This window comes from Eschrichtius robustus, chromosome 18, assembly GCF_028021215.1.
Source record: "Eschrichtius robustus isolate mEscRob2 chromosome 18, mEscRob2.pri, whole genome shotgun sequence".
Lineage (NCBI taxonomy): Eukaryota > Metazoa > Chordata > Mammalia > Artiodactyla > Eschrichtiidae > Eschrichtius > Eschrichtius robustus.
In genome coordinates this window covers 50,745,014-50,760,256 of record NC_090841.1, presented here as the reverse complement: position 1 = coordinate 50,760,256, position 15,243 = coordinate 50,745,014, and the positions used below count along the sequence as shown (strand labels likewise).

The 15,243-nt window shown below is 40.3% G+C and overlaps 1 protein-coding gene across 3 annotated transcripts in view; it reads left to right on the top strand.

Annotated features, from left to right (window-relative positions):
• The window catches only part of TBC1D4 (TBC1 domain family member 4), a 218,667-nt gene that overhangs the window by 139,626 nt on the left and 63,798 nt on the right, over positions 1-15,243 (top strand). For all 3 annotated transcript variants that reach the window (XM_068526573.1, XM_068526572.1, XM_068526574.1), the window contains 3 exons: positions 7,241-7,373; positions 12,548-12,639; positions 12,922-13,032. In XM_068526573.1, coding sequence (XP_068382674.1) covers positions 7,241-7,373; positions 12,548-12,639; positions 12,922-13,032 — 336 coding nt within the window. The remainder of the gene's footprint in view (positions 1-7,240; positions 7,374-12,547; positions 12,640-12,921; positions 13,033-15,243) is intronic.

The following is a 15,243-nucleotide window of genomic DNA, read 5'->3' as shown; positions in this document are numbered from 1 at the left end:
TTATGGTCGCATTTTAGCCTTCCATTTCTTTCTTTGGAATTTGGAAGTCAGTTTCACTTTGCAGCACTCCTACTCCCTCCCCCCCCCCCCCCCCCGACCCTTAAATGGGAGCAGTTAGGGTTTAAGGAGAAATATGTAAGGCAAAGTTGGAAATAGTTCTGAGTGACTAAAAATATGTTGATGTTTTCCCCTAAAATGTTTTACATATTCTTCCACTTGTGTTATCTCTCCTAACCATTTTAACACAAACCTTTAGATATATACATTACCATTCTTTGAAACAGAGCATTTCCTCAGACATAAAATCCTCCTACAGTGATTTTCCCCAGGGAAACACACACCACTTAGACATACACAGAGTAAGCCGGGCAGCATTCTCCTAATTTTCTGGATGCATGTTGCCTTCCTTCATGGTAACTCTTGCCTTCCACATTCCCAGTGGACACTGAGTTGAGGAATAATGAAGAAATAATGAAGAAATGGGAATGAATTGGTACAAAGACACTTTCTGACTAGGGAATATAGCACTCCATCACTAAGTTTCTTACACAAGAGAGATCCATTTGAGTTTTGTTCTCACTCTAGGTAGTTAGCCATACCAATGAAAAATCCACATGTTGATATCCAGGTGACCACTGTATTATAGGTTCAGTTCAGGGCTTGGGATAGAAGTTTGAGAGTTGTCATGTAAAGAATAGTTGAAGGCATGGGGCTGGATGAGCACCCAGGGGGAAGGAAAAGAGAGAAGGCCAAAGAGAGCCAAGGACACAACCCTGGAAAATGCCACCCAAGTAAGAGTTGGGCAGAAAATGAGAATGTCAGGTAATCTTGCCCCACTCCTCACCCATCCCCTGCCCAGCTCTCCCCTCCTCCTTCCCTCCTCTGTCCCTCCTCCTGTCTAAGGCTGATTCTTCCACCACGTTGCAGATCCTTGCTCTCCGACCTTTGCAAAACCTGTTGTATATCCCGTATTTTATTGTTTGGGCAGTTCCATTTACGCAACTTTCCAATTTAGAAACCATAATGCATTCTCCTGCACCATCGAGATCCACCTGTTCACCAAATCCTATAAACTCAAAGGTAGAAATGTCCCCTATATCCAACTCTCTTCCTTTTCCTCTCTGTCTGGAATTAAGTCTGGGCATTCATCTCCTTTACTAAGACTATTGCATTAGTGTCCTAACTAGTCTCCTTGCCACTGGTTTAATCTGTCATCTGTCCACTTACTACCTTATGCTATATATATATTTTTTTTTCTCACAAAATTCTCTCACTAGGGGCTAGTTTATGCCTCCTTATTAACGGACAAAATCTAGATTGCCTAGTGTGGCAGAAGGGCCTTCCTCATTCTTCTCAGCGCTCACCAGAAAGCTTGCCCTTTCATGACTGTGTCCTCACACGTGCTATTCTGTGTCCTCAACTGTCTCTAGGCCAGACTGCAGAAGCTGCTGTGATGACTGGTGTGATGTTGCTTTTATTTGGCTTGCTACTGAAGCAGCAGATGGTTCGTGCACAGGACACATGAGATGAAGGAAATACATGAGAGGCAGGGCTCACAGAAATGCCTCTGAAGTTCTAAGGTCACTGTTGGCTGCATGGAGTGAGGGGTCTGCCAGTCAGGGGAGGCCAGAGCCAGGGCTTGCTGCTTTCATACGGTCAGGTGGGGAATTTGATCGGGCCAGCCTCAAGGGTCCACCTGGCTGCTATACAAAGAGATTGTGTATGTCTCTATCTGTTTTCGTATTCTTTTTCCGGCTGCTTCATTGGATGGGAAGCAGGCCTGGCTTTGCTTTGCTGTGATTTTAATCCCCTTCCCCTTCTTTGCTACTGTGTATTTTTTAGGATCCTGTTAAAAGATCACCTCCTAGGGAAGCCTTTTCTAACACCCTTTCTCAGGAATTGAGTCCTTTGGTTGTTTTGTTGTCAGTGCTCTCAGCACATCTTATTCATAGATCTCCAACAGTTCCTACAAATCCCTTATTTATTTATTTATTTATTTTTTAAAAAAATTTATTTATTTATGGCTGTGTTGGGTCTTCGTTTCTGTGCGAGGGCTTTCTCTAGTTGTGGCAAGCGGGGGCCACTCTTCATCGCGGTGCGCGGGCCTTTCACTATTGGCCTCTCTTGTTGCGGAGCACAGGCTCTAGAGCGCAGGCTCAGTAATTGTGGCTCACGGGCCCAGCTGCTCCGTGGCATGTGGGATCTTCCCAGACCAGGGCTTGAACCCGTGTCCCCTGCATTGGCAGGCAGATTCTCAACCACTGCGCCACCAGGGAAGCCCTATCTTATTTATTTGTTCACATAACTTTCTACTCCACTGGATTGTGAATCCTACAAGTTTAGGACCGTCCTTATTGTTGTTGTATCCACCAGTAGTTTCTAGGATAGCAGGGCTTGCTTGTTAAGTGTATTTTGAGTGATGCAGTGTGTTACTCTGAACTTCAGGCAGTCATTTCCTAGGTGCTGGTTAATCTCTGATTACTGGATAACCGACACCAAGAGGAAAACTGTAAAACCTTCTGATTTCCAATCTCTTTTAAAAGTTTTGTTTTGTTTGTATTTTTTAGTATTTTCATTTTACCCTCATGCGTGTAGAATGAGTTTTCGAAACGGAGTCAGAGTAGAAAGTCTGGGAACACGCTGCATTTTTCCACCTTAAGAAGCTCTGTGACTAGGGCAACAGACTAGACTGGCTGAGAATGTCTTCATATTACATTGAAGCTGCCTGAGAATCTTATCTTGGCATCATTATTCTTAAGAATGGGCCTATGATGGAATCTTTGAAATCCTGTTTACTTTTATCTGTAAGCACCTTAAATGAATGGTGAGGCATCAGAACTGCAAGATAGAGGAAAAATTAAATGTACATTTCCTGTATAAAGGAGGGTGGCTCAGGCAGCTGACGTTAGAGTAAAACAAACAGTCAAATATTACAGGTGTAAGCAGTATTATGATTGATGTGGCTTGGCTGTTGTGAAAGACAGAATATTGCAAAACCACACATGCTGACTTATCTTCTCTGAGTACAAAGAATATACAACTAGCATTTTCTGTTGCTTCTTTGTAGCAATTGCTATGAATTGATAAACAGTATAGAATAGAGTTCTGATGGGCCTTGGAGGGTTACACTGCAAGTTTAGATGCTCAGTGTTCCTCCCTCCCTCCCTCCCTCCCTCCCTCCCTTTGTCCCTTCCTCCCTTCCTTCCTTCTTCCTTCCTTCCCTCTTTTGTAAAATATCCCAAGGCAGGTGGTTCAAACTTGTTTAACCAACCCTTGAGATTTCTGGAACATATAATTTCTGCTTTCTCCAAAAGTGGTTTAAAAGGTGTGAAAAAAAATGGAAGTGACTACTATTCATACACAAAGTAGAACTCCACAGATCCACAGATGCACACAACAGTATCCAGGGAAAGTATAACCAACAAAACAAGTCAAAACAAAAACCCCAAAAACCCAGGGTACCGAGACCCAGGATTTGTATGGGGTTAAGAGTGTAGAGTTTTCCAGAGAATTAGACTGGGTAATCTTTTTTTTTTTTTTTAACATCTTTATTGGAGTATAATTGCTTTACAATGGTGTGTTAGTTTCTGCTGTATAACAAAGTGAATCAGCTATACAGATACATATATCCCCATATTCCCTCCCTCTTGCGTCTCCCTCCCACCCTCCCTATCCCACCCCTCTAGGTGGTCACAAAGCACCGAGCTGATCTCCCTGTGCTATGCGGCTGCTTCCCACTAGCTATCTATTTTACATTTGGTAGTGTATATATGTCCATGCCACTCTCTCACTTCGTCCCAGCTTACCCTTCCCCCTCTCCATCCTTACACATTCTGTAATTCTTATTCTAAAACGCTATAAAACACCTAAGTTTGGTATATAAATGTTTATGAGCGTTATCTTCATTATGGATTTTCACCTTAATGTCACAAAGTGGCTTTCTTTGTTCCATCTCATAATTTTATCTGGAAATTTAATTTTGCCTGATGGTCACACTAAGAATACTTTCTTTTTGGTTCTGTATGATTGATTTATCTTTAACCATTCCTTTACTTTTAACCTTTTAACACTGCCTAGGATTTTTTTGTTGTTGCTGTATCTAAACTAAAACAATTAAGTTATTCATAGTGTGCTAATTTAACTTTTAGTTGCTCTGATTCCATATGAGAATTTATAGGCCATCTGGAAAAAGTGGTAGATTAAAAAAAAGTAAAACATTTAAAATTTTAGAAGTCGAATAAAGTTTTTAGTAATATTTATGGCTAGGAGAAATTGGTAGCCACATTTCAGTCACCATTGAAATGATCTCTTGTTTCATATAGAAATAGATAAGAAAATATGAAAGTTCAGTATATCCATTGGGGACCTTTTGCAACACAGTATTACCAAATAGCAAATAATAAACCTACATGAAAGCTAAGCAGATGACTGACCCCTTCAGTGCCTTAAATAAATGAGAAACAAGAAAACAGAAATAAACATATGCATAAGTGATTGAAATTGCTTTTGAATACATAACAAGGCAAATGAAATGAAAATGCAAAGGCATTAAAACATGTAGTGCTTTTATTTTAAAGAATTAGAAATCTTTGTTTTTAATTATGGTATAAAAGAACAGATTGTGAATAATTCATTTTTTGTACATGGAATGCTGTGAAATTACTTATAAGCCTTTTAAAAAGTTGGTTATATAGTAAAACATAACTGAATGATGACTGGCTGCTTGGTGCTTGAACTCTCCTTTTAGTAATATCAGATGAATAAAGATTCTTTTTATTCCAGGTTCTTCATGCATTCAAATGCAGAAGTAGATTGAATGCTTTAAATGGTAGCTTTTTCTTAAACCAGGCCATAGGGGAAGGGGATAAAGAGTCTTTTTATTTTTTAAATTTTGAAAATTTTATTTGTTTTATTTATTTATTTTTGGCTGCATTGGGTCTTTGTTGCTGTGCGCAGGCTTTCTCTAGCTGCGGTGAGCGGGGGCTACTCTTCGTTGCGGTGCGCGGGCTTCTCATTGCGGTGGCTTCTCTTGTTGCGGAGCACAGGCTCTAGGAGTGCGGGCTTCAGTAGTTGTAGCACACGGGCTCAGTAGTCGTGGCTTGCGGGCTCTAGAGCGCAGGCCCATTAGTTGTGGCGCACGGGCTTAGTTGCTCCGCGGCATGTGGGATCTTCTGGGAACAGGGCTCGAACCCATGTCCCCTGCATTGGCAGGCGGATTCTTAACCACTGTGCCACCAGGGAAGCCCTAAAGAGTCTTTTTAAAAAATGGTTTATGCGTGTGAGCGTTCTTTTTCCTCCACCTCCTCTCCAACACTTGTTATTTCTTGTCTTTTTGGTAATAACCATTCTAACACGTGTGAGGTGACATCTCCCTGTGGTTTTGCATTTCCCTAATAATTAGTGAATTTGAGCACCTTTTCATGTGCCTGTTGGCCATCTGTGTTGGTGTGACTGTAAATTGGTGCCACCACTATGGAAAACAGTATGGAGGTTCCTCAAAAAATTAAGAATAGAACTACCAGGTGATCCGGCAATTCCACTTCTGGGTATTTATCTAAAGAAAATAAAAACACTAATTTGAAAAGATATGTGCACCCCCATGTTCATTGCAGCATTATTTATAATAGCCAAGATATGGTAACAGCCTAAGTGCCCATCAACAGATGAATGGATAAAGATGTGATACATATATACACACACAATGGAATATTTTTCAGCCACAAAAAAGATGAAAGCTTGCCATTTATGACAACATGGATGGACCTTGAGGGTATTATGCTAACTGAAATAAGTTAGACAGAGAAAGACAAATACAGTATGATTTCACTCATATGCAGAGTATAAAAAACACAAACACATAGATGCAGAAAACAGATTGGTGGTTACCAGAGGGCACGGGGGTGGGAGGGAGAGCAAAATGGGTAAAGGGGGTCAAGTGTATGGTGACAGATAGAAACAAGACTTTTGGTGGTGAGCACACTGTAATATATACAGAAGTTGAATTAAATGTTGCACCCATGATATTTATTTAACGTCATAAAACAATGTTACTGCAATAAAAACAGAACAAAACAGAACATGGTTTATGAAGCATTGTAAATGGTTTTGAATATCAGAGCTAGTTTGGATGAGGCCCTGCTACTTCATAGCTCCCCATGCAGGTTTTAGACTTTGATCTCAATTGTACAGTGGGTGAGAAAGCCACACTTTACACTGATGATTGTGCCACAGAGGAGGAGACCTGGCCTGAAGTCGGCTTGACAATGCCTGGAGGACGAGCTGTTAGTTGACCTCAAAGAAGCAACCAGGAAACCAGAATGCTAGATTCCAACTTCTTGACTGAGTCACTGGAAGAGCAAGGAAGAAACTACCTGGCAGTTGTCAAGCTGCTGGCCTAGTGGTGAGACCCAGCTCTTAGATAGCATGACTGCAGAACTTCTTAGTGTCACAAATCAGAAGCCAAATGATAATAAATAGAAGCCCTAGAGAAAAGACCAGTAGCCTTCATAGAATTCCCCCAACATTATTTATTGGGCTCATTTCCCCCTAGAACTTTGGTTAAACACATGTTCACTTGTCATTGCACTAAAAATGATCCAAAAGGATAAAGTAAATAAGATACCTATTAACACAAGTGATTTGTTAAACCTATTTTGTTGCTCCCTATGTATTGCAGACAAAACTTCCAAAGAGATCTTTATCTGATAAACTACTTTAATTAAACAAAGACCCGAGATAACCAACAATGACCTACTGTATAGCACAGGGAACTCTATTCTGTGATACCTATATGAGAAAAGAATCTGATAAAGAATGACTATATGTATATGTATAACTGAATCACTTTGCTGTATACCTGAAACTAACACAACATTGTAAATCAACTCTAATCCAATAAAATTAAAAAAAAAGAGAAAAAAACCAAAGACCTGATAGACTGTCACTTAACTGTGATAGCATAGCACTGAGTGGGATTCAAAAATAGCATTCAAGTAACAGATCAGTATTATTGTATTATGCACATTAAAATGGTCTTATTTCATCCAGTTTTCAATTTTATGTATAATTAATTGAAGGTCTAACTTTGAGACATTATTTTCTCACTACCAGCTCTGTGGTCATCAAAATTCCATTATTAATATTTACTCAGCATCAACAAAGTCTCACATTGCTGTTGGGATTTTAATGTGTTACCATGAAAGCAAACGTTTATAGACCTGGATTTTGTTTCTTCTTGTAGGTTGATGAAGTAATGCTGACTCTGAAACAGGCTTTCAGCACAGCCGCTGCCCTGCAGAGTGCCAAGACCCAGATTAAGCTGTGCGAGGCCTGCCCTATGCACTCTTTGCATAAGCTCTGTGAAAGGATTGAAGGTACAGTATAAGTTGGCCTTGGCAAAGACAAGTTTGCTTTGGCATTGGGGAAGTGAGAAAGTCGCTACTGTCATTGAATGCTTCTTTGTTTTGAGGTGAACCAAGAGCCCCAAGAATCATTTCTCATGTCCAGTCAAATTTGTGCTGTCAGTCTCTCCTAGGTGCTTGGCTTTTTTTCCTCTTTCTTTTTTCTTTTTTACTTTTTTTCCGAAGGCAGACTCAAGGGAGGAACTTGCATTTCCCACAGTCCCTAAGACTCTGCTATGTGCAAAGTGGGAACTGACCAAATATTTGTTGAATGAATGAAGCGAGGCAAAACCATCCCAGAATATCGACTGTTTAAGTCTTTCTTTTTTTCCTTTCTCACTCGATGATGTGTTCTTTTTTTCCTAAAGGTTTAGAACAAGAATGAAACTTGCTTGGCTTTTCAGGGTCGTTTGAAAATCACACAGATAAGAGACATGATGTCATAAAGCAAGTTTTTTAAAAAAATGTGTTTTGGGGCTTCCCTGGTGGCGCAGTGGTTGGGAGTCTGCCTGCCAGTGCGGGGGACGCGGGTTCGGGCCCTGGTCTGGGAGGATCCCGCATGCCGCGGAGCGGCTGGGCCCGTGAGCCACGGTTGCTGGGCCTGCGCGTCTGGAGCCTGTGCTCCGCGGCAGGGGGGGGCCGCGATGGTGGGAGGCCCGCGCACCGTGATGGGGGGTGGCCCCCGCTTGCCGCAACTGGAGAGAGCCCTCGCATAGAGGCGAGGACCCAACACAGCCATAAAATAAAAAATAAAAAATTAATTAATTAATTTAAAAAAAAGTTAAAAAAAAAAAAAAGAATCAGAAGAAACATTAAAAAAAAAATGTGTTTTGAGGAGGGGGAGGAGCATGAGGAAGAGGGGACCCTGACTCAGTTTCCCTTTCTTCTCCTTGTCTCTTACTAATAAAAAAAGGTTGAAAACTACCGTGCCAGAGAAGACACACAATTTGATAAACACTTGTTAAGCATCTAGCACGTGCCAGGCAGTGTGCTTGGCCCTGGGGATGCGGAGATGGTGGAGATGTGGACCATGCCTTCAGGAAGCTTAGAGTCTAGAGTGGGAGATGGGCCTGTGAGCACGTAAATGCAATCAGTACGATAGGTGTTGGAGTCGATGGGGAGAGTGTGGACTCCAGAACAAAGCAGAGGATGGTCTAGCCACTGTAAGTGCAAATTGAGATATCTGTTCAGTAGGCAGGAGAATCATAGGCACATGGGAAAATTGATGACGAACAGCTGTATTTATTGAATATCCACTCAACTGTGTGAACAAGCACTATTGCAATGTAATATTCAAATTTTTAAAATTTATAACTATAATTTTACAGAATGCACCTTATTTTCACATATACACGTAAACTTTACAAAAATGGAACATTCTTTGGTGTATGGTAAAGAGAATATTATACATCTGAGGAGGAAAGGCTGAGTGATTCAGGAAATGGTGTTGGATCAATTTGCTATCCAAAGAGACAAAGATTCCTTCCACTTATCCTACTCAAAATACATTCTAGGTGGATCAAAGTCCTCAATGCAAACAAACAAAATGCTAAAATCATTCAAAGAAAATAAAAATGTTATTTTGTCCCTAAACAAGAAAGCCTTTATTAAGGCACAGAAATGCAGGAACTACCAAAAGAAGACATTGACAGATTTGACTTCATAAAATCTTTTAATATTTTTACATAACAACAACTGCTTACTTGGAAGTTAAATGATTAGTAACAAATGAGGAGAGAGCAGATTGCTGTTCAGAATTTGTAAAGACTGTTATTATCTGTAAGACAAAGATAAAACCACCAGTAGGAAATTACACAAATCATATTAAAAACACTCCTCTGAAAAAAAATTTATAGTTTTAGAGACCTTTGTAAAGAAAGCGAATGCAGGGGCTTCCCTGGTGGTGCAGTGGTTAAGAATCCTCCTGCCAGTGCAGGGGACACGGGTTTGAGCCCTGGTCCGGGAAGATTCCACGTGCCGTGGAGCAACTAAGCCTGTGCGCCACAACTACTGAGCCTGCGCTCTAGAGCCCACGTGCCACAACTACTGAGCCCACGTACCACAACTACTGAAGCCCGCGTGCCTAGAACCCGTGCTCTGCAACAAGAGAAGCCACCGCAATGAGAGGCCCGCGCATCGCAACGAAGAGTAGCCCATGCTCTCTGCAACTAGAGAAAGCCCGTGCAGCAACGAAGACCCAACACAGCCAAAAATAAATAAATAAAATAAGTTAATTAAAAAAAAAAAGAAAGAGGATACATATTATACATCCAGAAGCAGTAGGGTCTCTTCCAAGATCATGAAGGGAGTGAAACTTAAGGTTCCCTAGCTTCAAGGTATGCATATATCTGAAGGGAGCAAATGAAGGGTTCATGTGAACTGGAAAAGATTCACACGGGCTTCTTTTCCTAAGGCCTTAGATAACACTTCTGATATGATTGTTTTACCCTTGCCTTTGACATCGGGCAAAGAGAGCCATAAGATAGGGCAGTGCTCTGATAGTAAGAATGAAAGGAATAGCAATAATGCAGATACTCCCATAAGACTTACTGTGTCTCGGCACTGTTGTGTTTTCCATATATTAGCCCACTTAATCCATACTGAAATCCCACAAGATGGGTAGTGTTTTGAATCCTCATTTTACTGATGAGGAAACAGGCGCCGAGACACATAGTGGGTAATAACTGCCACATCCTTATCGCTTAGGAGGGGCAGAATCAGGATTTGAACGTGTTCAATCTGTTTCCAAAGCAACTTGATGCTTCTCTCTGAAAGAATATCAGAAAGCCAGGATTTTCAGGACCAAGCTCTCTTGAAGCCTTGGCATCAGTGTTTCCCAAAGAGTTGTTTTCATCTGGGTAAGATAACAGTGTGAATTCTAAACTTGTGTTAGGCTTAAGTACAAAGTATAAAGCTGGAAAAAGGACCACATTCAGATTCAACACAAATTCATAGGAATAGAAAGTGAGAAAGATATTTAGAGATATTTAGAAGTATCTAGATATTCATATTTCATATCACTTACTCAGAATTATAGAGTCCTGTCAATACCTTTGGCTGCATTAATAAGGAGTGCTTTCTCTACTGAAAAAAAAAGAAAGGGAAAAGATACGTATGCTGATGTTGAGTCTTAATCAATCATCTATCCCTACGTCAAGGGAGCCTTGTCATTTAGACCAGGAAGAAAAGCACCAGCCATGTTGGGGGACCAAAGTGAATCCAGGAGACAGTGCCTAAGGGGACCATCTCTCAAGGACCAATCCTCAGAATGTGAAACTAAAGTGGTGTTGAGCACTGTAGAGGTGGAGCAATGACCCTCAGTCGGGTTTTCCTACAATAACGTGCATGAGGGCTAAATAGTATACTTACCTCTCAGGATCGGTTAATTCACTCCCCAGTGACTCTAAACTGGGGGGGAGAAGAAAGTCAAATCAGATTCAAGGCGGGGTAGGGGGCATGCATAATTTGCAAATAAGCTGTTTGCAATTCCTCCCCTGAAATAAAGGACTAAAGAAACTTCCTGGGCCATAGATTTAGTTACCTACTTCAAATAAGTACCCTCTTTACTTCTCCTCTTTTTAATCTTTTATCCTCCTACACATGCTAATAACATGCTGGAATATTAAACAACATAAAACAAAACAAAAACAGTCATGTGAATCAGTTTCTTAGTATATTGCCTAAGGAGCCTCTTAAGGAGGCTTTGCCAGCAAATAATAAATTGTGGTAGTGAGTGGCATCACACCGTCAAAATGAATTTTAGTGTTCCTGTACGTGGTCACAGAGATTTCCACAGCATTTTATTGTACATTGCACAAAGAAAGGTAGAGCTGAGAAGTTTTCAGAAGTTTTTCTTCTTTCTGCACAGTGGTTTAAAACAGGTCCAGTGGTGGCACTCTACACGTTCTAACCATCATGAAATGAATTCTGGTTCTTTTAAAACAATGCATATTTTGAGGTGAATCTCTCCTAGAGATTTTAAAGTGCAGTCTACCTATAACAGTCATTAAATATTATATGTGGCTAGATATCCTTTTTCTAATCAAAGTACGGTAGCAATAGTATAAGTGGTCCCTAACTATGTAAAGGAGATCTGTTCCTTAAAAGTGGATGGTCCGGTGAATCATTGTAAATATGAATTACATTTCCCTTTTAAAAAAATTTATAAAAACAAAAATGTTTTCATGGAAAAAATTTTTGCCCAAGGGCTTAATATAAATTATATGCAGAAGTACACTAGATATATAAATAATATGGTATAAAGAGGTAAACAATTTCTTGGGAAAATAGTAACACTAAAAAATGTCACTAAAAACTAATGATGCCCTAGAAGTTTTATCACCAAGACCTGTATAAGGGGGAGAGCTTCCTGTGTAAGCTCTAGCTCTACTTTTTAATATTAGTAGCTATTCTTTCTTTTTTAATTTTTATTTATTTATTTATTTTTGGCTGTGTTGGGTCTTCGTTTCTGTGCGAGGGCTTTCTCTAGTTGCGGCGAGTGGGGGCCACTCTTCATCGCGGTGTGCGGGCCTCTCACTGTTGCGGCCTCTCTTGTTGCGGAGCACAGGGTCCAGACGCGCAGGCTTGGTAGTTGTGGCTCACAGATCTAGTTGCTCCGCGGCATGTGGGATCTTCCCAGACCAGGGCTTGAACCCGTGTCCCCTGCATTGGCAGGCAGATTCTCAACCACTGCGCCACCAGGGAAGCCCTATTATTTCTTTTTTAAATGTCAAGTTTTAAGCTTAGAGATTTTGGCCAAGGCTAGTATTCACCTATGAGTTTCTAGGGTGGCTACGTTTGTTAGTATATTCAGTGGTATCTGGTTATGCTGTTGATTTGGTATCATGTAGACATTTTTTGTTAATAAGTCTGACTTCAAGATCACTGACAAGGGCCATTGATTTTGGTGAGGAGGTTTTCCATTTTGTTTTAATCATTTTATTGCAGTGTTCCAAGGTCTGTCATAGGCAGGAACACATTTCCTTGAAAGGATTTAACTTCAGAGCCTGCTGGTGAAGGGACAAGCTGCAGTGCATTTTATATATACATATATATATATACACACACATACACATATATATATACATACACATTTTGATCTCTGTGGCTAGAATCTGTTTAACACCACTCCCCATCATTTCCCTTAGGTCTCTATCCGCCAAGAGCCAAGCTGGTAATACAGAGGCATCTCTCGTCCCTGACAGATAATGAGCAAGCTGACATCTTTGAACGAGTTCAGGTAACATTATTTATAGTCCTCACAAGTAAGGTATAAGGAATGAGAATTGGACCCTGTTTCTGTGAGTTCCTTTTTCCATTTCTCTACCTGACTTTAAAGATAGATATACTACTGTACTATTGGATAGTTACTACAATGCCACTGTTACTTTTGTTTCTAAGAGCAGCTAAATGCTTAGCTTTACTTACGTTTGTCTGCCAGACAGATAAAACGAAATGAGAATAAAGTAAAACAATAAAAGCTGTGTTGCCATAATGTGCTCTCCATCTGTCTGTTCAACAGAAAATGAAGGCAGTCAACGACCAGGAGGAAAACGAACTTGTGATTTTACATCTGAGGCAGCTGTGCGAAGCCAAGCAGAGGACACACATTCATATTGGGGAAGGCCCATCGGTGAGATGTTTTCTAGTTGACCTATTTTTGTTTTTTTCATACATTCAGTCAAAATATCACAGAAGATGTAAAAGGAGTTTCTTTCCTTTGTCTTCTCATCTTTAGGGCTAAACCCTAACAGTCTTTTTTTCCCCCCAGCATTTTAGAAGTTTTATAGGAAATTGTAGCAAACATTGGCACATTGAGATAAAATAGTAATGATTTTAAAATGTAAAAAAATTTGTGAGTTTTGGTAGAAAACCAGTAATAAATGCTCATGATTTAGAATGAACATACATTTTTAGTAATATTAATCCATTGTTTTATTTCAAATTCATATGAACATCTTATTTCATTAAAAACTAACATAGACTTGAGTGGTAAAGAGCAAACATGCAAAGAAGCAGTGATGTCATGGAAACGGCTACCCTGGCTGCAAACTAAGGGATGATGTTTTTGTGCACGTGGTTTAGAATGTGTTCCCAGCTGCATGTAGGTAAAGCAAGACCACTGGCAGCAACATCTAAAGAAATCATGACATATTTACCACTTGATAACACTAATTCAGGTTATGTCTTAATCTCACTCTATTCAGAACAAACCACATACCGTGTGATAAGTGATTCCTTAATTATTTATTGTACAGGCACTTCTAGAGGACCTTCTGTGATTCAAGCTATGTGATAATGGTGGCAAAAAAGACATGAATAATGACGTAGCCTACAGAGAAGAGCTCAAATAATCCGAAAGGGAATGCAAAGATAAATAGATACATATAATAGAGGCAACAAGATGGCTTTTTAAAATTCCTATTAGTTTTATTTTATTTTATTTTTTTATATCTTTATTGGAGTGTAATTGCTTTACAATGTTGTGTTAGTTTCTGCTGTACAACAAAGTGAATCATATATGTATACATATATCCCCATATCTCTTCCCTCTTGAGCCTCCCTCCCACCCTCCCCATCCCCCCCCCCAGGTCGTCACAAAGCACCGAGCTGATCTCCCTGTGCTATGCGGCTGCTTCCCATCAGCCATCCATTGTACATTTGGTAGTGTATATATGTCAATGCTACTCTCTCACTTCGTCCCAGCTTACCCTTCCCCGCTGCGTCCTCCAGTCCATTCTCTACGTCTGCATCTTTATTCCTGCCCTGCCACTAGGTTCATCAGTACTGTTTTTTTAGATTCCATATATGTGCATCAGCTTACTATTTGTTTTTCTCTTTCTGACCTACTTTACTCTGTATGACAGACTCTAGGTCCATCCACCTCACTACAAGTAACTCAGTTTCATTCCCTTTTATGGCTGAGTAATATTCCATTGTATATATGTGCCACATCTTCTTTATCCATTCATCTGTCGATGGACACTTAGGTTGCTTCCATGTCCTGGCTATTGTAAATAGTGCTGCAATGAACGTTGTGGTACATGTATAACAATATGGCTTTTTAAAAGGATGTTCAGTGAACACAGAAGTAGCTACATGTTTGCTTTGGAGCTGGAATGAAGAGTAAGGATAGAGGATAGAATGAAAGAATTCAAGAGGAAGAAACTTTTTTGGGGGGTGGAGTTGGAGTTTTAGGGGAGATAAAGTTTTCTAATCAGAACAATTGAAGAATTGTGTTGTTTTTTTTTAACATTTTTATTGGAGTATAATTGCTTTACAATGGTGTGTTAGTTTCTGCTTTATAACGAAGTAAATCAGCTATACATATACACATATCCCCATATCTCCTCCCTCTTGTGTCTCCCTCCCACCCTCCCTATCCCACCCCTCTAGGTGGTCACAAAGCACCAAGCTGATCTCCCTGTGCTATGCGGCTGCTTCCCACTAGCTATCTATTTTACATTTGGTAGTGTATATATGTCCATGCCACTCTCTCCCTTCGTCCCAGCTTACCCTTCCCCCCCCCGCCCCCCGTGTCCTCAAGTCCATTCTCTACATCTGCGTCTTTATTCCTGTCCTGCCCCAGGTTCTTCAGAACCATTTTTTTTTTAGATTCCATATATATGTGTTAGCATATGGTATTTGTTTTTCTCTTTCTGACTTACTTCACTCTGTATGACAGACTCTAGGTCCATCCACCTCACTACAAATAACTCAATTTCATTTCGTTTTATGGCTGAGTAATATTCCATTGTATATATGTGCCACATCTTCTTTATCCATTCATCTGTTGATGGACACTTAGGTTGCTTCCATGTCCTGGCTATTGTAAATAGAGCTG